The following is a 23530-nucleotide window of genomic DNA, read 5'->3' on the forward strand; positions in this document are numbered from 1 at the left end:
AAAACCAACCGCCTAATAGAGGAACAGCTTTCTCTACCAATGTTCTTTCTTAATGAAGCCAATGGTATCTGATCTATGTTGATAGCAATTACCCATACATCCCATCCCACTCTTCCTCCTCATCCTCCTCCACGATCTTCTTCCGCGCCTCCGCCTTCTCCCGTAATTGCTTCGCAAAATCCACCCGATCCAGCGGACACGTCCCGCGCAGCCGCAGCCAGGGCCGCACGCACTCCAGATCGAACAGGTGCGTCGGGTGGCAGGGGAGCTGGACGACAAGCGGGTATTCGTCTTCCAGGAAGGGGTTGTTGCAGATTGGGCAGGTTTGCGTGGCTGTTAGGGATGATTTGGGGATGCGGTCGAGCACTGCAATGAACGGATTAGTTTTTCTTCCTTTTTCCTCCCTGGTTTAAGAGGGGTGGGTAGCAAGGGAACGAAGGAAAAAGGAAGGAAGGTATATCATACTATCGCAAAACTCCTCACTAACACCCTCCACCTCCCGCGGCGGTGTATCCGCCTCCTGGAGTAGCGTCTGAATCATCTGCGTCAACAGATCGCGATCTACACCCGCGCCAGTGCTGGCGCTATCGTCGCCGCTGGCACTGGTCTCCTGACCCCCCGCAGCGAAAGTGGTACCTGCAGGGTCTGCACCACTACCAACATCGGCGTCGCGGCGCATGACTTCCAGCGCCTCAGCGAGGCTGTAAAATGCGGCGCTCACATCGCCGGGTACGGGCACGGCATGCGGACGGTGGTCTGGGCCCGGGGTGATTTCGGAGAGAGTTGCGAAGAAGGTGGAGAGGTCGGGGCGGCGGCGGCGTGGGGAATGGGTTGTTGTTGAGGGGTCAGTTGTGTTGTGTTCGACTGAATTGGGTTGGGATGTTAGCAGTGTGCTTTCTTCTGTGGTCTTTCTTGTGCTGGATTGGAATGGATTGGAGACGGGAGGGTTCTTTCTGGGAGGATGGAGGATGGCGTACTTTCGTAGGTGGACATGTTGGCGGTGGTTATCTGGTTGGAAGATCCAAGGAGGAAAGGAGGAGCGATGAGCCCGGAATGGGCTGGGCTGGGGGGAAATGTCACACAGAACTGTTTGGGGAATTGGAGAGGAAGAAGTGGAGGAAAGCCGAGGAGAGAGGTGTTGAGGCAGCAGACTGATAACGCAAGCGTGAGTGGGGCAGATCTACAGCCAACTACAACGAAGTAACTACGAAGTATATAGGCGAAAGATGGAATATTCAATGTCTAGCGCAATGCCCATCAGAATAAATACTTGATATCAATCGTCCTGCTCAGCTCCAACGCCATGCCAAAGCCGCTGGCAACAACACAATAGAGAAGTAAGCAAAATTATGAGATCGAGTCGTATCCCCCGTACCCTCATTCCACCACAGGATTTCTCTCCTCCTGTTCCTCCGTAATCCCGGAGCGCAAGTAAGCATCATTGAAAATCTGCGATAGACACATTTGCAGTATGATCGAGATAGCCTCCAAAAAGTCCATCCAATATGCATGGGCCCATTCAATGAGGTGTTCCGGAACTCGAGGGTACAAATAGCGGGCGATCAGGTTGTCGATTTTCATCTGGGTGTCGTCGTGGATGCCCAAGGACGCGTATCGGGCTGCCAGTTCTTCCAAGATTTCATCCATGTTCGTTGGTTGCGTATTGTAATCCGAGCACTAGCAATTCAAATATGTCGTAGACTAAGGGAAGCGACCAAATATCGATCTCTTCAAGTCGGAAAGGTCTGGGCGGGTGTATCGACAAGGTGAGCAACAAAGACCGAATATATATATATATGTATGCCCTATTCTGATATGCAACGCCAAATGAAACCTACCGAACGCTCCTATGAAAAAAAAAACAAAATTTTTTTTAAAAAAAAATCACTGAATGACCGATTTCCGCCGGGGCGACTTGGTAGTCAACAACTGCCTCATGCGCCGAATCTTTGCCCACCATTCACGGTCCGCAGTCTTCTTTGCCTCGTCATTTTCATCGTCTTCTCCGAAATCTGCCGATGGGGTACTCGCGTCCGTCTGGACTGTATCCATGGGTGTCGTCGAACGGAGGTGACGGCGATGCTTGACCCGTACAGCTTGCGCCACGAGCTCCCAGCCACTCCGTAAATCCTCTGTTCTCTGGTTTGGCTTGCCTGTGCCGCTCTGGGCGATCCGGTCAATCCATGGACAGTACTCCATGTGCTCGGATGCCACGTCCAAGGAAACGTAGACGGTTACATCGCCGTTGGCCTTGGGCTTGTACAGCCAGAGACCGAGACGGCGGAAGCACGCTCCACAGCCGACAAGACCGGCGGCTCCATCGGATACTGCATCCCAGCCGAAAAAGGCTAGGGTAAATGCCGCGCGATTTAGAGGAGTCTCCGTCGACGACAGACCCTTGGCTTCTGTGCTGTCTTGGTTCTCACTGCTGGCTGCTTCGTTATTCTCTGCTGGTTTGTCGGACGTCTTCGACCAATCCTCGGGCAGGATCTTCAAAAGCTCGTCAAGTTGAAAGTTCTCTGGTGTTTGCATAACATCATCGGCCGGTAGCTTATCGCCCATCTGCAACATGTTCAAATAGCGTTTGCGAAGCCCCGCAAGGGCAGAGTCGGCGTTGGTCAACGGCAGATGTTGAATGGTGTCTAGTAAAATGTTAAAGAGGGAAATCCATCCGGTATCGTGGCTGTACAAACCATCACAACCCCTGTTCCGCCACGGACAGCTCTCACCATGGCCATCATGTAGTAATTTCGCGAATTCTTCGACCAGTTTTGCACCTGCAGGAGTGTCATTTAACATTCCCCCTTCCTTCTTTTGTTTTCATCGTAAACCACTTACGGACTTCTTTCCGCTCCTGCACCTTCTCCGCGTCATAGCCATCCAGCTCATCAATCTCATCCGGCAGCTTAACCACCACGGAGCCACCACACCCACTAATGCAAGACACGCGCATCGCATCCGTGCAAATCCAACCACACTTCGCCCATTGTACCTCGTTGATGGGGTTTGGTTTCGAGGTCCACCGGTCCACACGCCGGAAGGTCTCCAGACGCTCGAGGAAACGCTCGCGATCCCAAGGCACGAAGCTTGGGCGCTTGTTCGACGACGCGGATGCGAGCCTGTGTGCAGGCCGGGAGATCTTCTGGATGGAGTTGCGCACTGCAGCCAGATCCGATTGGTCGCCGCTACTCAGTCGGACTTTCTTGATTGATAGGTTCGCGGGGAGGCGATCTTGCGCCGTCGCGGACGTTGTGGCGGAAGCTGTTGCTTTGGAGACATTGTCGGTGATGGGCTTGGAGATGGATTCTAGCATGCGGTGGAATTTGCGCTTCTTGGATTCCACGGCGTAGGACATGTTGGGCGCGCGGAGGGTTGGGCGAGGTTGAAAGGAAGGTCAGGTTGCGGCGAAGAGTAAGAGCTGTGGGTGCCTCAGGCAGAAGGTCAGGTCAGCTCAAATCAGCTTGTTGAAAGTCAGAAGGCTGACAAGAAATAGTTTGTTAATACCGTTATTTAGTAACCAGGCAATTCTCTCATTCATCGTTAAGTTTGTAAAATACCTCTTGTCAGTTCTTGAACTACGACTTGCTTGAATGACGAGTGTCGTGATTGGCCCACTCTTTATCAGCAACATTCCCTTGATGCGTTTTCTTCTTCCTTTCCGCACTCTCGACCTCGACCGCCATGGCCTCGTTGGTACCAACTCTGCCGCTATGGCGCACCCTTGCACCTCGTCTCTCCAGAGACCTCTTCACCTGCCGCCAATGCCTGCGCAACCAAGGCCTCGCGGCTAAACCTTTGCGCCGATATCACGCCGTGCCTTCCCCCCAGACCCGAGTCCGGTCCACCATCCTGAACAGCAAGAACCGCCAATTTTTCACATCCAGTCTGAGAAAATCGGCTACTGCATCGACCTTTGAAAGCGCTGCTGCAAATGGAGCTAAGGAAGCCAAGTCCACGTCAAGCTTCCCCGGCGTCAGCGATAAGTCCGTTGCGTACTGGCTTCTGGGCAGTGCTGCCAGCGTCTTCGGAATTGTGGTCTTTGGTGGGCTGACACGACTGACTGAATCGGGGTATGTTCTTTCTTCACAATTGTGGCACTGTGAACATTTCACTGACAAGCCAATCCTTACCAGACTGAGTATCACCGAATGGCGACCCGTCACCGGCTCTATGCCCCCCATGAATACAGAAGACTGGGAATCCGAGTTTTCGAAATACCGCGCCTCCCCGGAATTCCAGTTGCTGAACCCACACATGACCCTGTCTGAATTCAAGTCGATCTACTACATGGAATGGATCCACCGGCTCTGGGGCCGGTTCATTGGGCTGTCCTTTGTCCTGCCTGCCGTGTACTTTGTCGCGCGCAAGAAGGTGTCCACGCCCATGGCGTGGCGTCTGGCAGGTATTGCAGGTCTTATTGGATTTCAGGGCTTCCTGGGCTGGTGGATGGTCAAGTCTGGTCTGAAAGATGACCTCTTTGCGCCGGGCAGCCACCCGCGAGTGAGTCAGTACCGGCTTACAGCACACCTAGGCGCGGCGTTCACGTGCTACGTCGCGATGCTGTGGAACGGGCTTGCTATCCTGCGATCTCACCGGCTTCTGGCGGATGCGACTTCGGGCCTGGGCCAGCTCGACATGTTGCGTGATCCGCGCCTAAAGCTATTCCGCCGCTCTGTCGCGGGCCTGGCTCTCCTGGTTTTCGTCACTGCCATGTCTGGAGGTCTGGTGGCCGGCCTGGACGCAGGTCTTATTTACAACGAGTTCCCCTATATGGGTAAGGGCCTGACACCACCGAGTTCCGAGCTGTGGGACGCACACTACTCCCGTCGCGAGGACCGCTCTGATCTCTGGTGGCGCAACATGCTCGAGAACCCGTCCCTCGTCCAACTGGATCACCGCATTCTCGCCATGACCACTTTCACGGCTATCATGGGTCTCTGGGCGTACACGCGCCGCTCAGCAACGATGAAGCGTCTGCTGCCGCCAGCCGCGAAGAAGGGCGTGCATGGCGTTGTGGCGTTTGCCTTTATGCAGGTCGGTCTCGGCCTCTCCACTCTGCTCTATCTTGTCCCGACCCCTCTGGCCTCCGCCCACCAGGCTGGAAGCTTGTTTCTGCTCACCTGGGTCCTTGTTCTCGGTAGCCGCGTCTGGCACCCGTCGCGGACGGCGAAGTTGCTGCAAATGGCAGCCAAGGCTCGTGGGCAGCAGCTATCGCACGCGGCTGCTTCCAAGAGGCTGTGATTGAAGACATGAAGTGTCGTGAAGCCATCCAATTAATTGTGAAATCATTTCCGTAAGGTTGGGTAGCTCATCGTGGAACCTGTCTTGTACCATCTCCATTCATCTTCTGCTGTATGTTTTTATTATAAATCTCTTTTCAGCCCCTTACTATGTAAAAAAAAGACCGGATTCAAATCCAGTGAACCGCATTATTCTTCCATTGACCAATTCACCATCTAGATATGGTACATTTAATCAATTCGTGCACTCATCCCATTCCGCCAATTCCAAAAGAAGCACACAGATAAACAGATCCTCCAACCTAATTCGAATCCGCCGTCATCGAGGACGAAAATCTCGCGCGGCGCCCCGGGTTGCGCCGAACCCTCCGCGACTTTGCCCTCTGCTCATCCTCAACACTACTGTGCGAAGTCCACGATAGTGTCTCCTCGGTATCCATCGACTCATCCGGTCTCGCGTAGTCGAGATCCGTTGGCTCGGGCAGCTCTCCACTGGTTCCACTAGCATCACCGCCGCCACTTGCGGAGGATACGTCTCGAGAGCCAGATCCAGACGGAGGAGTCGCGCTCAAAGAAGACAGATCAGATGTGCGCGTCAAATCACTCGGCTCGGAGCCAAGGCTATCATCGGCAGTACTAGCGCCACCACCAGCACCAGTAGTCGTAGTAGGTGTAGGTGTAGGTGTCGATATATGTCTCTGCTGAACAACAACAGAAGCCGAAACCTCAGAAGCAGGCGTATGGAGTGTGCCCAAGTAATGATGCGAGCGATCGCCGCCCTTCGCTTCGAGACAGAGCCGGCAGCACTGCCAACCACAGGACAGGCAGCGGACCATACCGTTCTTGTTGCGACGGTCACACTTGTCACATTTCGCCGTGTGGGCGGCAACGTTGGCGAACTGGACTGCCACGATTTCTGGGCCGGTTGTCTGCGGAGGTGGGTGCCATTCTGGTCGAGGAAGAAGGAGTCGAGGCTGCTGGTGCTGAATCCGGGCCTGCTGCTGCTGCTGCTGCTGGTAGTTACGCTGGAAAGAGGTGGTGGAAGGAGTGAGAGGAGTCACAGTCACAGAACTGGTATTCTCATGAGGTGGATACTGATAGTGGTACGTCCTCTGCGGCGTATGGCAGTAGTAAGCCTCTGCGCAGTGATAAACCTCCTGTGTCTGGGGGTATTGGTGTTGAGCAGACTGAGCAAGAGATGTGTTGAAGCGCGTAACTGCACTGTGCCACATTTCTGTGTCCAGGGAGATATAAATGTTAGCATGTTTACTTCCTTCACGACCGATATGCGCTTCAAATGACGAAGCAGACCAGATTGTTCATCGTCTCCATTTCGTCATTTCTCTTTCATTTTTTCGGATATGCTCACCTTCAAGGTCCACCTTGGGCTCGCGGCGTCTGTGCTCCTGGTAAATAACATCTCGCGCATGTACAGAATGATATAGCGCGTAGGCCACAGGTTGAGAGCTCAGATATGCATCAGCCATGATGGGAGGACCACCCGGTCGAAAGCCCGAGTAGTAGTACGCCTGCAAGATAGAATATATCAGTAAGTATCGTATCCCAGCGAGGTCTGCTCTGCTTGTAAGAAAGACAGAAGAAAAGACAAGAATCAGACATACATTGTGACTCGGATCAGGAAACTTTCGTGGGCCGTGAACAGGATACAGCGGAAAGTCATTGGTGATGGGATTTGGGTCGACCTGGAAGCGGAGTCCGTTGTCTGCCTCGAGCCAGTAGCCTGGATGGCAGTCGATGAAGATGGCGATGCCCTTTTCGTGGACGGAAGGGAGGTGGCGGTTGGGGTCTTGTGGGAGGGGGACGGTTGTGTACTCCATCGTTGTGGTTGGTGAGGATACCTGATAGATGAAAGACGGTTATGGGGAGAGTGAAAAGGGGAGTTGAAGGAGAGGAGAGAAAGAGGGAGAATGATAAACAGAGAGTGTCTGTGGGAGAGAGAGGAGCAGGACGTAAGGCAACTTGATAGAGGATATCATCTGGCCTGGATCGACGGTGACTTAGGGCTGTTGGCAACTCCCCGAGCATTTTAGGAATAGAAGGAATATCCCGCCATCCGGATTCTTCTACATCTACTTTCTAGTGGAGAAGATTTGAATGTTCTTTTTTGGAAACCCTAAGTTCATCTGATGCATTCCTCGTATAGAACCATTTACCATTTGCAACCACATCATGCGAGACAACCAGGAAACGAAAACTCCCTGGTATCAACATTCCATTCCATCCTGGACAAAGATTCATTTCAATTCAATTATTTGTGGGCTGTATATTCATCGTCAGTGAGACCGGCTCATAGAGATTGGCGGAAATCAATAACGTACGAATTCCCTCCTCGGGCTGGGGCTCAACGCCAGCGACCTCGGCAGCAAGCTTGTGCTCGGACTTGGTCACATCGTCCTTCATCATGGGGAAGGCCAGCACCTCCTTGATGCTGTAGTTGTCCGTCAAGAACATGACCAGACGGTCGATGCCCATGCCCCAGCCACCCGTTGGGGGCAGACCGTACTCGAGAGAGTTGCAGAAGGTCTCGTCGATCAGCTGGGCCTCGTCGTCGCCCTGCTCCTTCTGTCGGGCCTGCTCCTCGAAGCGCAGACGCTGCTCGAACACGTTGTTCAACTCAGTGTAGGCATTGACGATCTCCTTCTTGCAGACGAAGGCCTCGAATCGCTCGCACAGACCGGGGTTCTTGCGGTGGTACTTGGCCAGCGGCGACATCATCTGCGGGTGGCCGGTGATGAAGGTTGGGTTGACGCAAGTTTCCTCGATGAACTCGCCAACCAGCTTGTCCAGCATGCGTGCGTTGGTCAGAGGGGGCGAGCAGTCCACGTTCATCTTCTTCAGCATGCGCTTGAGGAACTCGTTTGTCTCATCCGTGTGCAGCTGGTCGCCCGGCGGGAACTTCTCGCCGCACGCCTCCTCCAGCGCAGGAATCATCTCCACCCGCCGCCAGGGTGCCTTCCAGTTCACGTTGTACTCCTCACCGGACTGGGTGTGGAACGTAGTCTCGTAGCCACCAGTGACGTGCTTCACGAGGCCCGAGACCAGCTCCTCCGTCAAGTTCATCACATCGTACACATCCGCATAGGCCCAGTAGAACTCGCAGGTGGTGAACTCGGGATTGTGCGTGAGGTCAATGCCCTCGTTGCGGAATTGCCGGCCCAACTCGTACACACGCTCGAGACCGCCGACAATCAGCATCTTCAGGTACAGCTCGGGAGCGACGCGCATAAACAGGTTCATGTCCAGGTCGTTGTGGTGTGTGACAAAGGGTTTGGCCGTAGCGCCACCGGCGATGGCGTTCATCATGGGGGTTTCGACCTCGGTGAAATCACGGCTGTCGAAGTAGTTGCGGATGTAGGAGACGATCTTGGCACGCGTGCGGAAGATGTTGCGCGAGCGGTCGTTCATGATCAGATCCAGGTAGCGCTGGCGGAAACGCTGCTCCTTGTCCTGGAAACCGTAGTGCTCGGAGGGGATGGCGTGCAGGCAGGGCGCCAGGAGGATGACCTCGGAGGCGAAGATGGACAGCTCGCCATCGTCGCGGTTCTTGGGGTTGGTGCGGCCGGGGAAACCAACAATACCGATCACGTCGCCTCTCCGCAGGTGCTCGTGCTGGTCCTCGAACGACACGCTACCAGCCGCATTCTGAGCCTGGCACATGACCTGGACCTTGACACCCTCGGCACGAATATCGTAGAAGATCAACTTGGTGCCGGAGGAACGCTTGGTGTAGATACGGCCGGCGATGCGAATGGGAACGTCGGGCTTCTGCTCGCCCTTGGCCAGGCCGTCGTACTCCTTGAGGAATTCACGCAGATCGTTGGTGACCTGGAACTTGTGCGGATACGGGTCCGGCTTCTTGGTCTCGCACAGCTTGTTGATCTTCTTGCAGCGGATTTCGAAGTATTGCTGTTCAGCGGAATGAGTCAGTCTGGCTTATCGGAGTCATTAAGTGGGAATTTTGGTACTTACGTTGGGAGTCAGGTTCGCCTCCTCCTCCTCCTCTGACACCTTCTTCTTCTCAGCCTTGGGAGGAGCAGCAGCCTCCTTCTCCTTCTTCTTGGCCTCCTTCTCGCGGACCTTCTGGCGGCGCTTCAATTCCGACTTGGACACCTTCTCGCCGGTGACCTCATCGAGCAGAAGGTTGGCCATGGAAGCCTCAGCCTCCTTCACGGGGTTGGAATCCGTCATGATTGTGGAGGGTGGTGCTGTGTTCAAGGTCGGAAGTGGATGGTGGGATGAATCATGATCCAGGCGGGAGAAATTTTGGGGGAGGGAAAGGCTGCCCCGCCGCTCATTGGGCCGTGCATTATATACAACGCCCTTGCTTGCGATGACTCAATTCAATGAGTGGGAGATGGTAGTCAACTAGTGGGAATATTCTTTATGGTTTCTAGTCTTGTACCTGTATTTCTTTTCTTGCTGTAGTATCCTCGTCGCATCATGAGCGGCATTCTCCAAACGGGAGTCAGGGCTTAGGGCTAACTGATAAACAATAACCAATCAGAGCACTCCAGTCGAGCTGGGCGAGTTGTTATCGCCCCGCCGGCATACGATCTATATGAATTCAACCAAAGCAATCTTTTTCATATTCTCACTATCCCAGATATTCCTACAAGACACTTTTTTATTCCACACAAAACTTCGAAACCACTGACTCCCAGTCTCAAAACACCACCACTCAAAACCCCCACAGTTCCAATTCACCATTTTTGTAAATCGCCATTCACACCCATCCACAACCAAACGCCAATCAATCATTCAAACAACACGTCGCTCCAGAAAAGAACTTTGCTCCAGCCCTAAAAAACACCCAATCAACCCCTTATTCGAAAGAATCCATCTTGTAGTCATCCTGCTCCACAAACAGAGTATTATCCGTATCTTCATCCTCCGGGTTGCGGAAGGTATCCAGCCATGCCAGCGCCTTCTTGACCTTCTCGTGCACCTTCTGCAGATAGTTGCGACGGTGCTGGCGCTCTGGATCTTCTGCCATGAGCTCAAGGCAACGATCGAATGCTAAGATGGTCCAATGATTAGCCGCGTTCGGAAGAGAAAGAAAGAAGGGAAGGGATAGGAAGAGCAGGAAATTTACAGTTCGGGCCGAAGATCTTCAACTGAGCGTCAATGGCACCCACGAGCTCATTGCGACATTTCAAGAACAGCTTCATATAGACGGACTGTCCGATGACGTCGAGGAAACGGGAGCTCGCAACGTCGTAGTATGCGCGAGCTCTCTGTACACGCAGTTAGAGATGCCTCTATTTAATCCTTCGTATAGGAGGATCGCTTACCGCCATCATTTCCACCTCCTGTGCAAATGGGTCCGGACCAAGATCTTCGAGGGAAAGCTTGCTGTTCACCACGGGACTAGCCTCATTGGTCGAGCTAAACTGAAATCCACGGAGCTCGAGGTAGCTCTTGCCGCGGGCGAGAAAGCGGGCGCGAGTGAGCTCCTTCAATGCCGTGTTCTGAGCCTTGTTGAGCTGGTCGATAGCCCGAGTGAAGGGCTTGCCGTTCTCCATTTTGTAGATCTCACGTCCGTAGGCCAGGTGCTCGGATTTAAGCTGGATCAAGTAGTTCATGATACTGCCTTTGACTTCCCGGTACAGGCCGGTCTGATGGTAGTCACTAAACACTTTTTCGACCATGTCCAGCAACGTGTTCTGGACTTCCGTATTGGTGGCATCAACAAAACGATGCATCAAGCCCTCCCAATGTTCGATACTGGCACGCTGCAGGGTTTCAATAGCACGAGGGTCAATTTGGTTCGGCATACCAGCCGAGCAGAACTCGTCCTTGATGTCCCTAATACCCTCCCAAGTGAATTTCTTTCCTGGTCCATCCCACACGCTGAAATACAACAATTCGTATCCCGATGCGCGGACGATGACTGCCGACGAGGGGTTTACCTCTGGCGATCGCGGCTCGGCGATGGAGATCTTGCGTTTCTTGGGCGTTGCGCCTGGGCCGTCAAGAACGACACAGTCAGAGTCCCGAGCCAGAGATTCCTTGTCAGAAATTGCGGGCAATACCACAGTGGGACGGGTTTTGGCAAGTGCCAGTTGGAAATCGTTGACAACCTGGTTCCAACGCTTCTGCAAAGAGTACTCCGAGGTGCCGCTGCCGCCATCAATATTCGCACGAAGTTTCTCCAGGAGCTCGCACCGCTTCTGGTAGATTATGCTCTGCACGTTTTCAATCATGCAAGCGGGAAGAGTGCCCAACTCAGCATCGATGGTGGCCTCTTTCTCCCTGATCTTCGCAATGATGGACGGTAAACATTTCTTGATCTGCTTCAAAAGCAGATCAGACAGTGCGGACTGGAGCCGCTTGGTGCCGAAACGGTTCCGATACATGTAGAGATCATCGGTCCACAAGCCGCCGGCGAAGAATCTCTCCTCTTCCACACGCGCCTGTGTGTGGTCCACCGCAGGGTTGGGGTTGTTACGCACGACGAAGTAGCCATATCCAACCGTGAACTTCAAACCTGCAAGAATGTCCGCCCACTGTTGATAGTTATCACGGCCCGAAGGCACTCGGTCGGGCTTGGTCAACACACCGAGGGTGCGGTCATTGGCGCCGCGAATCTCACGAATCAATCGGGCAGCGTTAGAGTTGGTAGCATCCTCGGTCATGGTGACCGCTAGCAAAACAATACAATTCTCCTGAGACACGTATTGTTTGACAAGGTTTTCAACGAGCTTGACTAGATATTGTTCATGGGCGTGCTCGGGCTGGCTAATCACACCGGGAAGATCGTAGAACGACAGATTCGGGAATCCAGGAGAGCAGATGTCCAGGCGAACAACGTTCGGAGAGAATTTTACCAGTATCTCTCGAGAGGTTTTGTCGTTACGACCGGGAACGTAATCATGGAAGTCGCTGCTAGGGTTCAAGGTCGCCAGCTGCGCCCACGATAGAGCATCCTCGACCTCACTCTTGTCTGTCAGAGTGACAAAGAGTTCATCCTCTTGGGCACCACCCATCAGGACCCAGGGCCCCAACGGCTCGGAGCGGCGAGGGAGCTTGGTCATCTTTCGATCAGGATCGTAGATATATCTTTGCGATAGATAGATATCGACCCTCCACAGCTGGCCGGGCTCGCTCTCAGACATGTTGATTTCAAGAGGGCAGCGAGTGCAGGTGTCAGCGCTTCTAGGGACCTTGATCTCAGAAATGCCCTCGATAAGAGAGCTCTTCCCGGTACTCTGGTCGCCAACCACGCAGATTTTGGGAAGGGCGATCTTACTATCTTCGATTCCCAGGTGGCTGAGAGCCTGGATCTTCTTGACCAAGTCCTTCATGTCCAGGGCGAGGAGGTCGAACGTGCCCCGCGCCATAGAGGGGAGAGCATTAGGGTAAGACATACTGAGCGGAGCTGTAGAGAGTGAGGTCATATCGGCTTCTTGTTCAGCAGGTATGGCTAGACGGCCAGCATACTCACCGCTGTCTCCTTCACGCTTGAAAAGAAGGGAGGGTGTTGAGAAGGCCGAGTCCATCCAATCTTGCGTTGATGGAGGGAAGAATAGAGAGATGTTGAACCAGACTAGAAGATGGAATGAAGAACACAAAAGAGGGGAAAAGAGAAGAGAAGTTGAAAGAAGAACAAAGAGAGAGGAAGAAAGAGAGAGGAAGAAAGAGAGAGGAAGAAAGAGAGAGGAAGAAAGAGAGAAGAAGAAAGAGAGAAGATGAAAGAGAGAAGATGAAAGAGAGAAGATGAAAGAAGAAAGAGAGAAGATGAAGGAGGAAGAAGAAGAAGAAGAAGAAGAAAAGAGCACGGAGGGGGAGCTGAAGGAACAAAAGGAAAGAGAGAAGACGGAGGAGGAAGAGAGAGTAGAAGAGGAAGAGAAAGAGAGCAAGAGTCTACAAACAATCAGGAAGTTCATGTTCTGTTTTATACCCAGAGCCAACATTGAGTGATTCCATGTTTACCTAGTATGCCCAACAATAATAATCTAGATTATACATAATGGTTTACTGCTCAATTTCGATTTTCAAATAGACGCTGCGCTGAAGTAAATGGCACGACAGAGAATAATTATCATAGCTGCATCGAAGGCCACATGGTGAGAAGAAGGAGTAGTTATTTTCATCAAAGTCCAAACAAAAGACCCAAGATTCTGACCAGTCTCTTTACATGATGACCTCGTTGGCGACATCCTGCATCATTGTGGTTAGCGACGTTGGCGGTTAGGGAATCAAAGAGACATCATACCCGTTTCAGCTCCTTATATGGCAGACACACACAGTTCTGCACCCGAACCTCATCGCCGACGCTGCACTCCTTGCCGAGGATCGTAATGCTCTGGACTTTGACGCCCTGCTTGACGATGCTGGTCGAGTGACTGCCAATGGGGATCGGGGTGCCTTCGACGCGCGCCCAGGACCCGACCCGGCTCGCCCAGCCAATGATCGAGTGCATGACACAGGCGTCGTGGCGGATCTCTGCATCTTCGAGCACAATCGAATCCTTGACACGGGCACCGGGACCGACCACCACGCGCGGACCGATGGAGACGTTCGGGCCCAGTTTGGCGGTAGGATCGACGGTAGCGGTGGGGTGGATATACACCGGGGGCACGATGGTGGCGGACGGTGCCGTAAGCTCCGGGGACTCCGCCTGGAAGGCCTTCTGGAGGTACAGGGCGTTGGCGGGGACGGCCGAGCCGGCCGACTTGATCTGCCGCCAAAAGTCTTTGGTCTCGTGGACAAAGAATCGGTTGCTATCAGCCAGATCGGACAGGATGTCCTGCTCCAGGCGGAGGACCTCGTTCTTCTCGGGATCGTCCTCGTCGTCCGTGGCGGCAATGAACGACGACTCGAGGTTGTCGGAGGACGGGTACGACAAGATGCGCGGGCGGGTGGTGCGGCGCTTGATGGCGCTGCGGATAGACGGGAAAATGCACTCCGTCGCAAAGAGGTACACACCACAGTTGATCAAGTTGGAGATATGCGACTCGGGCTTCTCGACGTAGTGCAGGACCCGCTTGGTGTGCGAATCCGACACGATGCATCCAAAGTTCGTCGCGGCCTCGTTGCTCACCCGCGTGCCGAGGATGACGGCCTCGGCGTCCTTCTCCTCAAACAGCTTCAGCATCTCGCCGAGCGGGAACGAGCAGCACACGTCAGCGTTCAATACGAGTAGCCGCTCAGGCTTGCCCTTGAGGATCGCATCGCGGAAGTGGTACAGCCCGCCTGCGGTGCCTAATGCCGTATACTCGCGCAGATACAGGATGCGGAACTGGGGGAACTCCTTGGCGGCGTCCTTGATAAAGTCCCGGAACACGGACTCGTCGTAGTATCCCACCAGAATGACCTCGCGCACCTCATCGACCTTGGCTAGCGCCTTGAGGCAGTGGTGAATGATCGGGTGACCGGCGACTTCGAAGAGGGGCTATCGGGGGTGTTAGCGATGGGCACGGATGCATCACTGGAGATGGGCAACGCACCTTGGGGACATCGAGCGACAATGGGCGGAATCGAGTGCCTCTGGAGGGACCTCCGACCTGTGGTGGGGTCCGTCAGTCCATGTTTTCTTCCGGGGGGGAGAGCCATCACTGACCAAGATCACGGCCTTGGTGGAGGCCTGGGCTGGGTGTTCCCGCACGGGCACTTGCAGCATGGTGTAGGGAGAGGTGTAGAGAATATGTAGTGTTGACAAGGGTCAATAATAATGGTGAAGGTGGTCAGTTCCCGGCCAAGCTACCACGCCAAGCGACGCATGCGGCGGTGGGGCGTCTGGCCCCTGACCAACATGATTGGTGAGGGAACTAACTATGGATGGATGTATAGAGCTGCGAACTACGCGATAAGCGCTAAGTAACTTGACAAGAGATGATTGATTTTCATTCTTAGTGACGTTGCTCTCAACCTGTCAAGGGGAGCGCCGATCATGTTCAACTATGTCTTTTGTAGACGCCCTTGTTGCGCGTAATTCCACTCATTCTCTTCGCACCTCGTCAACATGCGCTCGAAACAGATGCCTTTCGGGCCCTCGATTTATTCACCGCTATCCTTTCATATCATTCGCACCATCGCCTTCGTGTCATCCGCTGTCGCCGGTACCATTCTGAGCGTGTTTATCTACCACCTCCATAAAGATGGCTACATGCTGCCATACACCTTCCTGGTGGTAAGTAACGACCTCGCTGATTCCATAAATCAACCAAATCAACATATCCATTAACAACCTTGGAATCTAGCTCCTGGTCTCAGCCATCCTCTCCCTCCTCACCATCTTGCTCACCAGCCTAATTCAATGCACCTGCGGCCTCTCGACCCAACTATCGACCACACTCAACACCCTCCTTCTACTCCTGTGGCTGACATCAGTAGCTTTGATGAGCTGGAGCATGTCTGGTACTATATTGACGCAGTGCAATACTTCCGACTGGGGCAATGGCACCGGTATTGCTGTCTGTCGCTCCTACAAGGCGCTGTATGCATTTACGGTAACAAGTATGATGGCGTGTATTGCGTCACTGTGGATTGATATCCGCGCGCAGGGGATACAGCGCCGATATCGACGTGGTCAATATGGTGTTGTGATGGGTAGCGAGTTTCGGTTGGGTGAGGATCCTGTTGGTGGGGATATCAAGCTTGCGGAGCGAAACTATGAGCCTGGGCCTGTACCGGTGTCTATGCCTGCAGCGGCGACTTTTGATGAAATTCCTCCGCCATCAACGTCCCAGACTGGTCAAATATACTCCGCCACGTTGGAACGGGACCACGCGCGTGAGGCGCAGGAATACTATGAGGCCGCGTCAGCGCGGAGTCGACACAGTGCGCCGCAGGGGAGGTTTGGTGCGGGCGCGGTTGGGCGTGGGCATGGATATGGTCATGCATTTCCAGAATGAGTGGACATAACTGTATAGCAAGATGTACCAGCACCGATTTCTAAAGAACTATCTCGTCTACACGAACATAACTCTGCTCTATGGCCCGCCTTTATCTGCGGTCGTCGGGTCAGGGAAGCGGAGAAAGCCACATCTTCTCTGTCATTCTCCGTTGTTTGTTAGCCGGTGCTTGCAAAATACGACTCCTGCCAGTCACCCTTCCGAGTATTTCTCCAGATCTCTGATCGTGGACTGATGTTTGAAATGGCAGTTAATCAACCCATGTATCGGGCAGGTCTGGTTATCGCTGAAAATTCCTGAGTGAGTACGAGAGGACAGACCTCCTCTGTCCTCCTGTCAAGTAAAATATGCTCCAACGGGAACATGCACCTCAACGTTCCGCAAGCAATTCGATGATTGGAAGGATTTTCGCTCTGCGATTTGCGTAAGGAATACGAACAGATGCCGACTATTGACACGGTTAGGACTGGCCAAGTTGAATTCCGCATTTGACGCTGTTTGTCGTGATTGAGGCTCTGGGCTAGCGATGTCCATTTTTTAGTCACTGGGTTGAACTTAAGCTAGGATTTGACCAGGGTATGGTTAATTAGGGCTACGGGAGAACGGGACTGGGGGGATGCATTCGATTTCGTTCTTATGTTTCCTTTTTCTTTCTCTTTCTTTTTTGAGAACTGTGGGAGGTCTGTGAATGGTGCGTTGATTCTTTGCTGATTCTTTGCTGATTCTTTTTTATTTTGGAACGTACAGGGGAATCAGATTGCTCTATCTTTTGCAACTCGTCGGTGTAGTTGGTGCCTGGATCCTCAGGGATGTTCAGGCCCCAACGTCCAGACCCGCGCAGAGCTTTGTTCCTGTAACCACTGACTCCTGCATCTCCCAGTGAGCGCATTTTAGAACATTTTATTCTCTCATTTCTCATCAACTCCCACTTCACCTCGCCTCGCCCCACCTATCAACCTGACCTTGGCAACCATACACCGAAAAATGGAGTCTTCTACCAGCTCTGCAGCTGTGAAACCGCCTTCGGCACGGCCAGCAGTGGACAGCAAGGACAACGCAACCGCTTCGCTCACCCCAGCGGCCGAGCAAAATGGATACCCCAGTGACCAGAAGCGGAAGATGACAGAAGAAGAGGCATCCGCCGTCGAGCAATCCAGACAGGCATCTGGACCCGCTTCAAAGCGCAAGCGACTCCAAGAACGACACCAGGCACGCAGACGCGGACGCACACCACCCCCTCGGTCTTCTCCCGCCGTGACCGTGCTCGCAGTCCGAACGATACTATGCCACGCGATGACTACACCCGGCGATCACGATCCCCACTCCCACCCCGATCTCCTTCGCCGGACGCACAGCCGCGACAGCGGAAACGACCTGGTGGTGGAGCGCGCATGGGGCTGGTGGATCCTCAAACGATGCGCCGTCGGCAGGAGGAGCGCGACCGTGCACAGGAGGAGGACGCGATGCGAATGTCTCGTGATCGAGGGGTGTCAGATGTGGTCCGGCAGCACTACAATGCGGTTCCCCAGCGAGGGCGCGAGTGGCGCAAGACAGAAAGCAAGATCAAGGGGCTTCGGAGCTTCAACAATTGGGTGAAGAGCACGCTGATCCAGAAATTTTCGCCGGACGAGGAGTTCCTCTCTCGCTTCGGCAAGACCGATGAATGGGCGAACGACGGCAGCTCGGGCCCGCCCCCAACAGACGACAAGCGACTGCTCGTGCTCGATCTGGGCTGCGGCAAGGGCGGCGATCTGGGCAAATGGCAGCTGGCTCCGCAGCCGGTTGATCTCTATGTCGGCCTTGATCCGGCTAATATCTCCATCGAACAGGCGCGAGAGCGGTATAATGGCATGCGGAGTGGTCGTGGACAGCGCGGCCGTCGGCCCCCGCAGCCGATTTTCCACGCTGAGTTCGTTCCAAAGGACTGCTTCGGCGAGTGGCTGGGCGATGTCCAGATCATCCAGCAGGTGGGAATTGATGCCAATGCTGGACCCGGCGGGTCGATGATGGCTGCCCGCTGGGGCGGTGGTGGTGGCTTCGATATTGTCACGTCCATGTTTGCCATTCATTACGCATTTGAAAGCGAGGAGAAGGCTCGCCAGATGCTCCGCAATGTGTCCGGATGTCTCAAGAAAGGCGGCCGTTTCCTCGCCGTGTGCCCCAACCCGGATATCATCAGCAGCCGGGTCGCTGCATTTCACAAGCAGCGCCAGGAGCGCGAGGCGACCAAACCCGCCCAGCCGGAAGGTCCCGAGGATGGGGAAGTCGAGGAGGATGACCGAGCGCAATGGGGCAACGATATCTACCGTGTCCGTTTTCCGGGACAGACACCCGAGGACGGTGTCTTCCGGCCGCCGTTTGGATGGAAATACAGCTATTTCATGCAGGAGGCCGTCGAGGAGGTTCCTGAATACGTCGTCCCGTGGGAAGCATTCCGAGCGTGAGTATCCTTGGGAGGTTTTGGGTGCGCGGCTGACTTATTTGTGGCTAGTTTGACCGAGGACTATAACCTGGAGTTGCAGTACCGCAAGCCGTTTATGGAGATCTGGGAGGAAGAGAAGAACGACCCGGAACTGGGCCCACTGAGCGAGCGCATGGGTGTCCGAGACCGTGCGACGGGCGCGTTGGCGATGACCGAGGAGGAGAAGGAGGCAGTCAGTAAGTGGATGTTGGCCTGCTGGGTGTTATATTTACTGACTTTTCCAGGCTTCTATCATGCATTCTGTTTCTACAAGGTTTAGCGGAGATCAAGGGCATATTTGTATTCTAGTAGACAATCCAATAGTTATACCATGTGCCACATGTTAGATATAGTTCCAATAGTGGATGTCGAATCGACTGCCCCAGGCACTAATGATTACCCCATTCGGCCTAGTGCTATCGCGTCGCGTAATCTCAACTCTTTCATCATCTTCACCGTCAACCCTCCATTCAACGAGCAGGAGAGCATAAATCCCCTTTTGTCCACCATGCTATCGGCAACACCACGCCAATCGGCAACGCCGCGCCGATCCCGGGCGCCGCAATCACATAACCCATCCAGCGCGGCCCGCAGCAGAAGACAAGAAAGCCTACCGGCCTCACGGCCGCCTCTACCACCCTACGAACTGCCCGAAGCGCCTCTTACAGCCGAAGCCCATCGCAAGCTAGCCTCGCTGCTTGAATCCCCATCTTTGCGCCATCTGAAAACTCACATCCAGCACGCGACGGAGAAACTCACTGATTCGGCGGGCGAGATAAACGACCGCCTCTGCGACGCGAAGGTACGATACCAGCGTAGCAAAGATGCTCGACGACGCAATGAGGAGAGTGCAGATGGTAACGAAGAAGAGGGGACTGCCGAGAGCGATGAAGAGCATCGCCGTCTCGAGGACGCGGAGACCAAGGTCAATGCCGTTACTGAGCGGCTCGAGGCTAGGATGCGTCTGATGATTGATACAGAGGGGAAGTTGCAGGGTCTGACAGATGCTGTTACGGATGTGCAGATGGAGGAGGCGCAGGCGCAGACTGCTGCGTTGGGACCTAGACGAACTCGGAGACAGAGGCCGCGACATGGGAATGATCAGGAGGAGGAGGATAATGATGATGATGATGATGATCAAGAGGATGAGGATTTTGAAGACACGCCGGAAAGGGAGGTGCGAGAGCGCAATGCGCAGAATCCGCTTAGTCGCAGGGTGGAAGACGCGATTGCGGAGAAGGGAGGCAAGTGGGAGGATCTGTCTCTCACAGAGAGGTGAGTGTTTTTGACCCCTTCTATCACTCCAACAACCCATCAACGGTGCTAATCTTGACCTGCAGGTATTCAACACACAACGCCTACGTCGGCTTTTACCGAATGGTCCACGACTCCAAATTCCCCGGTGACGAAGTGCCGCCGCTCCCACACTCCTCGACCTGGTTCTCGCACCTCGAAGACCTACATACGCAATCCTCCCAACACCGAAACACCAGCACTAGCCAGGCCCAAGCGCGACGATCCCGCAAACGCGCCCACAGCGTTGACTCAGACGACATCGCCATCGAGCGCGAGCGCATCTCGCTCAAATGCCCACTCACGTTACTCGACTTCCGCGATCCAGTTACCAGTACGAAGTGCCCACACAGCTTCGAACGTGCCGCAATCACGGACATGATATCGCGCAGCAACTCGTATGCTCCCGCTGGTGGGAGCGCGGGTGGACGGCGTGTCCGCATCGTCAAGTGTCCTGTGTGCGACATCCCGTTGTCGCTGGCTGATCTACGGGCTGATCCTGTGTTGTTGCGACGGGTGCGCAGGGTGCAGGAGCGGGCGGGTGATGAGGATGAGGATGGAGATGGAGGCAGGGATGAGAGTGCGAGCCATGGCGGTCTGTTGCTTACAAGTGATGGGCCCAATGGAGGGGATGAGGATGTGGATGTTGATTTGGATGGCGAGGATCAGAGGGAGGAGAGGGAGAGCGCTGCTGCTGCTGCCGTTAGGATCAAGTCGGAGCGGAGGAGTGTGGCCCCAGAGCAGAGAAGTGTGTCCTCGGAGCAGATGAAGGTTGAAGGGATGGAAGATAGTAACGATGAAGCAGATGGATCATCGGAGGAGGAGGATGGGAGGACGGACTCTTCGGACGAATAATACTTTCCCTTTCAGGAGACAGGAGAATATAATTCTGATGGAACGCATTTCATTTACCGGAATAGAAGTTGTGGGAACAGCATCTGTCTGCCCGGGCACTATAGAACGAGAACCGGGGCTCTAGTGGGAATGGATCATAAACACGTAATAAAAAAGAGCTCTGGCTCTAGCTCTCTCTTTGGAATTGGCAACGCAGAAAGTGTGCACTGGACAAAAGAAATAGACAAAAAGAAACGGAGTCATCTGCGGTCGACGCAGGATGGACGACTCGACACAAAAACAACATGGCACTAACAATGTCCGCACAACGGAGAAGACCCAGATCCGGTCATCCATTGCTCGGAGAAAGATCAAGGGATGGGGATAGTGGGTATTGGTATTCGCTCGTGGAGGAAAAAGGAAAGAATAGAAACAAACAAACAAACATCAAGTTCGTCAGGGACCAAAAAAGCCATCGCTTTCCGCGGAGAAGAAAGTGACCCAGTCAGCCAGCCATTTCAGCTGTCCGGCACGGGCACACTTGCGCAATCCCCTCCGAGGCGATGAGCACACACGCAAAAAACAGATCTTGTTTCTCCGGCGGGAATTCTCCCCAACATTGCTTTTCCGGCTGGCATGTCAAGGCAGAAGAAGGCGAAGCAGGGCAATCTACCGTAGATAGGGCGAACGGATCATCTTCCCGTCAACACTCAAACCTTCCCGGATGTGTAATAGAAAGAACCTAGCGGAACGGGTCTATCGATTCGACGGGTGGGAGACCATCAATCACAACTGCGACGATGATGGGGATGGGGATGGGGACTCGGCGATCAAAAAACGCGGGCAAGGGGACCGGGTGATAGGAACGGAGCCGATTGAAAAAAAAAACGATGCAGACCTAGACGATTCGGCTGTATGAAGAAAGCGTCGCGGGAAATCGCCTATTTCGTGATGAGGTTCAGATAATCGGCGACGATAAGGGTGACCATCCTGATTAGAAAAAGAAAATATGGGGTTAGTGGGGACACACGATCAACCACGAAGTGGGGGCAACTAACGCATGAGGCGCGATCCGCACGTAGTATGTTCCAAACCCGCGGTAGAAGCGCAACCAGCCCTCCTCCTTGACGACCTTGCGGGCGCAGTCCAGCAGGCCACGGTAAGGAAATTTCCCGGTGTTCGGGTCCTTCTGCTGCTTCTGCAGACGGGTCTTGATGAAGTCGAAGGGCAGAGAGAGGAATGAGGCGAAGAATCCCGCGATGGCGGATGCTGCGAAGGTCTGGTTTTGCGCGGTCAGCGTCGTGTGCTGTTTCAGCTGCTGCTTCGCTTCCGCGAAGAAGGTCAGCTGGCCGAGGTTCAGTGCCATGGCGCGCACGACTGTGGGCAGGGCGCCGGCCCACAGCGCGGCGATGCCTTCGTGCTTGGGGATGCGAATCAATGCATCGAAGACGGAGCGGTAATTAGCGCGGGCTGCAGGTGGCTTGAGGCCGTCGGACTGCATGCGCACGAGGGCTAGGTCCGCCGGGTTTCCAATCATGGCTGCTACGCCGCCGGCCGTTAGGCCTGCGGCGGCACGCTCGGCGAAGGTGACCTTGCGATCTGCGGCGTCGGCGCGCACAGTCAGGGCTTTGATGAAGGTGTCGAAGAAGCCGAGCCGGGCAGTAGTGTAGACGGCTTGACGGAGAAGTCCCGCCGAGAGACCCGTGTACAGGTCGAGGACCTTGCCCGAAGCGATGATTTCGCGAGTCACGCCCAGGGCGGATGGGCGCGGACCTGCCCGCGCTCCCTCACCGGCTAGCTGGAGACGCACCTTGACCATGTCGACGGGCTGGATCACGCAGGTGGCTGTCATGCCAGACAGGCCGCCGTTGACGAAAGGGAGTGCGGCACGGGTCCATGGGTGACGCAGAAAGTCGGAGGTGGTCTGGGATGGATTCTCAATGGCGGACTGGGTAGTCTCGGCCGCCTGGCTGGCGGCATCTTTGACAGACTTGGATGCCATGGTCGTGGCGGACGATTCACACCGGATCTGGGATATGGTTAGTGTTGTGGACTAGACGGTAGATTGGTGGCCAAGGGCAGAAGAGCAGGCCATCAGCGTCCCCTGCGTTGATGCGGGCGGAAACGGAGAACTCAGAGGGGAACCCCAGACAGGGAACAGACAGGGGAATGAACCTTCTTTTCGTGATGTAGATTGGGATGTGGGAGAGTTCAGCGATGGACAGGTACAGCGAACTCGATGACGTGAACACTGAACTTCAAATGTTGAAGGTAGCACAAGAAGAGACGACCGCAGTGAGAAACCAGGATAGAAAGAAGAACAGAAGCAGAGAGGAGAGGAACAAGCCGATGAGGAGGCGCGTCACGGGCAGTCAGATGATGCGGGGAGGGGGCTGTACTGGACTTTGTACTTCTCTTCTGGTCTTTGTATTGTACTGGTCTCCCTGCTCTCCGGATCGGGCGGCTACTCTTGTCCCCGGGCCCATTAAATACTGTACGATCGAGTATGCCCTCTTGGTCTCTACGAAACAGCTCCCCACCGTTACGTCGATCCGCCGGGGTTGTCGCACGAGGGACAACTGTCGCACTCGTGGGAATGCGGGGGACAGGCAACGGTCATCCCTGTTGAGCAGACACCGCTATTTATGGCTACTCTGCCCATTCCCTCTTCTTTCTATCCCTTGCTTCTTCTTCTTCTACTTCGTTTCTTCTTCACTCTCCATCCTTCTTGTCATCTTTCTCCACATCTTCCATAGCGCCACGAGCTAAACTCGGAACCCCACTTTGTCGCGCTATCCCCCTTTGGGCGCCCACGAGAACTGCTC

At 54.4% G+C, this 23530-nt stretch overlaps 12 protein-coding genes across 12 annotated transcripts; 4 read left to right on the plus strand and 8 right to left on the minus strand.

Moving 5' to 3' along the window:
- Positions 1-88: 88 nt before the first annotated feature.
- N7510_005685 (uncharacterized protein) lies at positions 89-993 on the minus strand (the record flags this gene model as incomplete). The annotated part of the gene is made up of 3 exons (XM_056977611.1): positions 89-366; positions 466-864; positions 978-993. 3 exons carry the CDS (start codon positions 991-993, stop codon positions 89-91), a joined length of 693 nt encoding a protein of 230 aa, XP_056833643.1.
- Positions 994-1377: 384 nt separating this feature from the next.
- Positions 1378-1647, minus strand: N7510_005686 (uncharacterized protein; the record flags this gene model as incomplete). Its single annotated transcript, XM_056977612.1, has 1 exon — positions 1378-1647. The coding sequence occupies one exon, from the start codon at positions 1645-1647 to the stop codon at positions 1378-1380; it is 270 nt and encodes an 89-aa protein (XP_056833644.1).
- Positions 1648-1884: 237 nt separating this feature from the next.
- N7510_005687 (uncharacterized protein) lies at positions 1885-3355 on the minus strand (the record flags this gene model as incomplete). Its single annotated transcript, XM_056977613.1, has 2 exons — positions 1885-2777; positions 2839-3355. 2 exons carry the CDS (start codon positions 3353-3355, stop codon positions 1885-1887), a joined length of 1410 nt encoding a protein of 469 aa, XP_056833645.1.
- Positions 3356-3681: 326 nt separating this feature from the next.
- cox15 (cytochrome c oxidase assembly protein cox15) lies at positions 3682-5241 on the plus strand (the record flags this gene model as incomplete). Its single annotated transcript, XM_056977614.1, has 1 exon — positions 3682-5241. One exon carries the CDS (start codon positions 3682-3684, stop codon positions 5239-5241), a length of 1560 nt encoding a protein of 519 aa, XP_056833646.1.
- A 301-nt stretch (positions 5242-5542) lies between these two features.
- On the minus strand, positions 5543-7078 carry N7510_005689 (uncharacterized protein; the record flags this gene model as incomplete). The annotated part of the gene is made up of 3 exons (XM_056977615.1): positions 5543-6531; positions 6610-6769; positions 6863-7078. The coding sequence occupies 3 exons, from the start codon at positions 7076-7078 to the stop codon at positions 5543-5545; spliced, it is 1365 nt and encodes a 454-aa protein (XP_056833647.1).
- A 431-nt stretch (positions 7079-7509) lies between these two features.
- On the minus strand, positions 7510-9449 carry N7510_005690 (lysine--tRNA ligase KRS1; the record flags this gene model as incomplete). The annotated part of the gene is made up of 3 exons (XM_056977616.1): positions 7510-7520; positions 7580-9167; positions 9231-9449. 3 exons carry the CDS (start codon positions 9447-9449, stop codon positions 7510-7512), a joined length of 1818 nt encoding a protein of 605 aa, XP_056833648.1.
- Positions 9450-10083: 634 nt separating this feature from the next.
- On the minus strand, positions 10084-12760 carry N7510_005691 (putative dynamin GTPase; the record flags this gene model as incomplete). Its single annotated transcript, XM_056977617.1, has 3 exons — positions 10084-10277; positions 10354-10495; positions 10553-12760. 3 exons carry the CDS (start codon positions 12758-12760, stop codon positions 10084-10086), a joined length of 2544 nt encoding a protein of 847 aa, XP_056833649.1.
- Positions 12761-13394: 634 nt separating this feature from the next.
- Positions 13395-14883, minus strand: N7510_005692 (mannose-1-phosphate guanylyltransferase; the record flags this gene model as incomplete). The annotated part of the gene is made up of 4 exons (XM_056977618.1): positions 13395-13421; positions 13477-14655; positions 14711-14767; positions 14824-14883. 4 exons carry the CDS (start codon positions 14881-14883, stop codon positions 13395-13397), a joined length of 1323 nt encoding a protein of 440 aa, XP_056833650.1.
- Positions 14884-15225: 342 nt separating this feature from the next.
- On the plus strand, positions 15226-16117 carry N7510_005693 (uncharacterized protein; the record flags this gene model as incomplete). Its single annotated transcript, XM_056977619.1, has 2 exons — positions 15226-15393; positions 15464-16117. 2 exons carry the CDS (start codon positions 15226-15228, stop codon positions 16115-16117), a joined length of 822 nt encoding a protein of 273 aa, XP_056833651.1.
- Positions 16118-17400: 1283 nt separating this feature from the next.
- abd1 (mRNA (guanine-N7)-methyltransferase) lies at positions 17401-19857 on the plus strand (the record flags this gene model as incomplete). Its single annotated transcript, XM_056977620.1, has 3 exons — positions 17401-18557; positions 18609-18775; positions 18965-19857. 3 exons carry the CDS (start codon positions 17401-17403, stop codon positions 19855-19857), a joined length of 2217 nt encoding a protein of 738 aa, XP_056833652.1.
- Positions 19858-19955: 98 nt separating this feature from the next.
- N7510_005695 (SUMO ligase MMS21) lies at positions 19956-20726 on the plus strand (the record flags this gene model as incomplete). The annotated part of the gene is made up of 1 exon (XM_056977621.1): positions 19956-20726. One exon carries the CDS (start codon positions 19956-19958, stop codon positions 20724-20726), a length of 771 nt encoding a protein of 256 aa, XP_056833653.1.
- Positions 20727-21646: 920 nt separating this feature from the next.
- Positions 21647-22707, minus strand: N7510_005696 (putative mitochondrial dicarboxylate carrier protein; the record flags this gene model as incomplete). The annotated part of the gene is made up of 2 exons (XM_056977622.1): positions 21647-21695; positions 21764-22707. The coding sequence occupies 2 exons, from the start codon at positions 22705-22707 to the stop codon at positions 21647-21649; spliced, it is 993 nt and encodes a 330-aa protein (XP_056833654.1).
- Between the last annotated feature and the right edge of the window lie 823 nt (positions 22708-23530).

This window comes from Penicillium lagena (assembly GCF_028827675.1).
Source record: "Penicillium lagena strain IBT 129212 chromosome Unknown utg000003l_segment0_segment0, whole genome shotgun sequence".
NCBI lineage: Eukaryota > Fungi > Ascomycota > Eurotiomycetes > Eurotiales > Aspergillaceae > Penicillium > Penicillium lagena.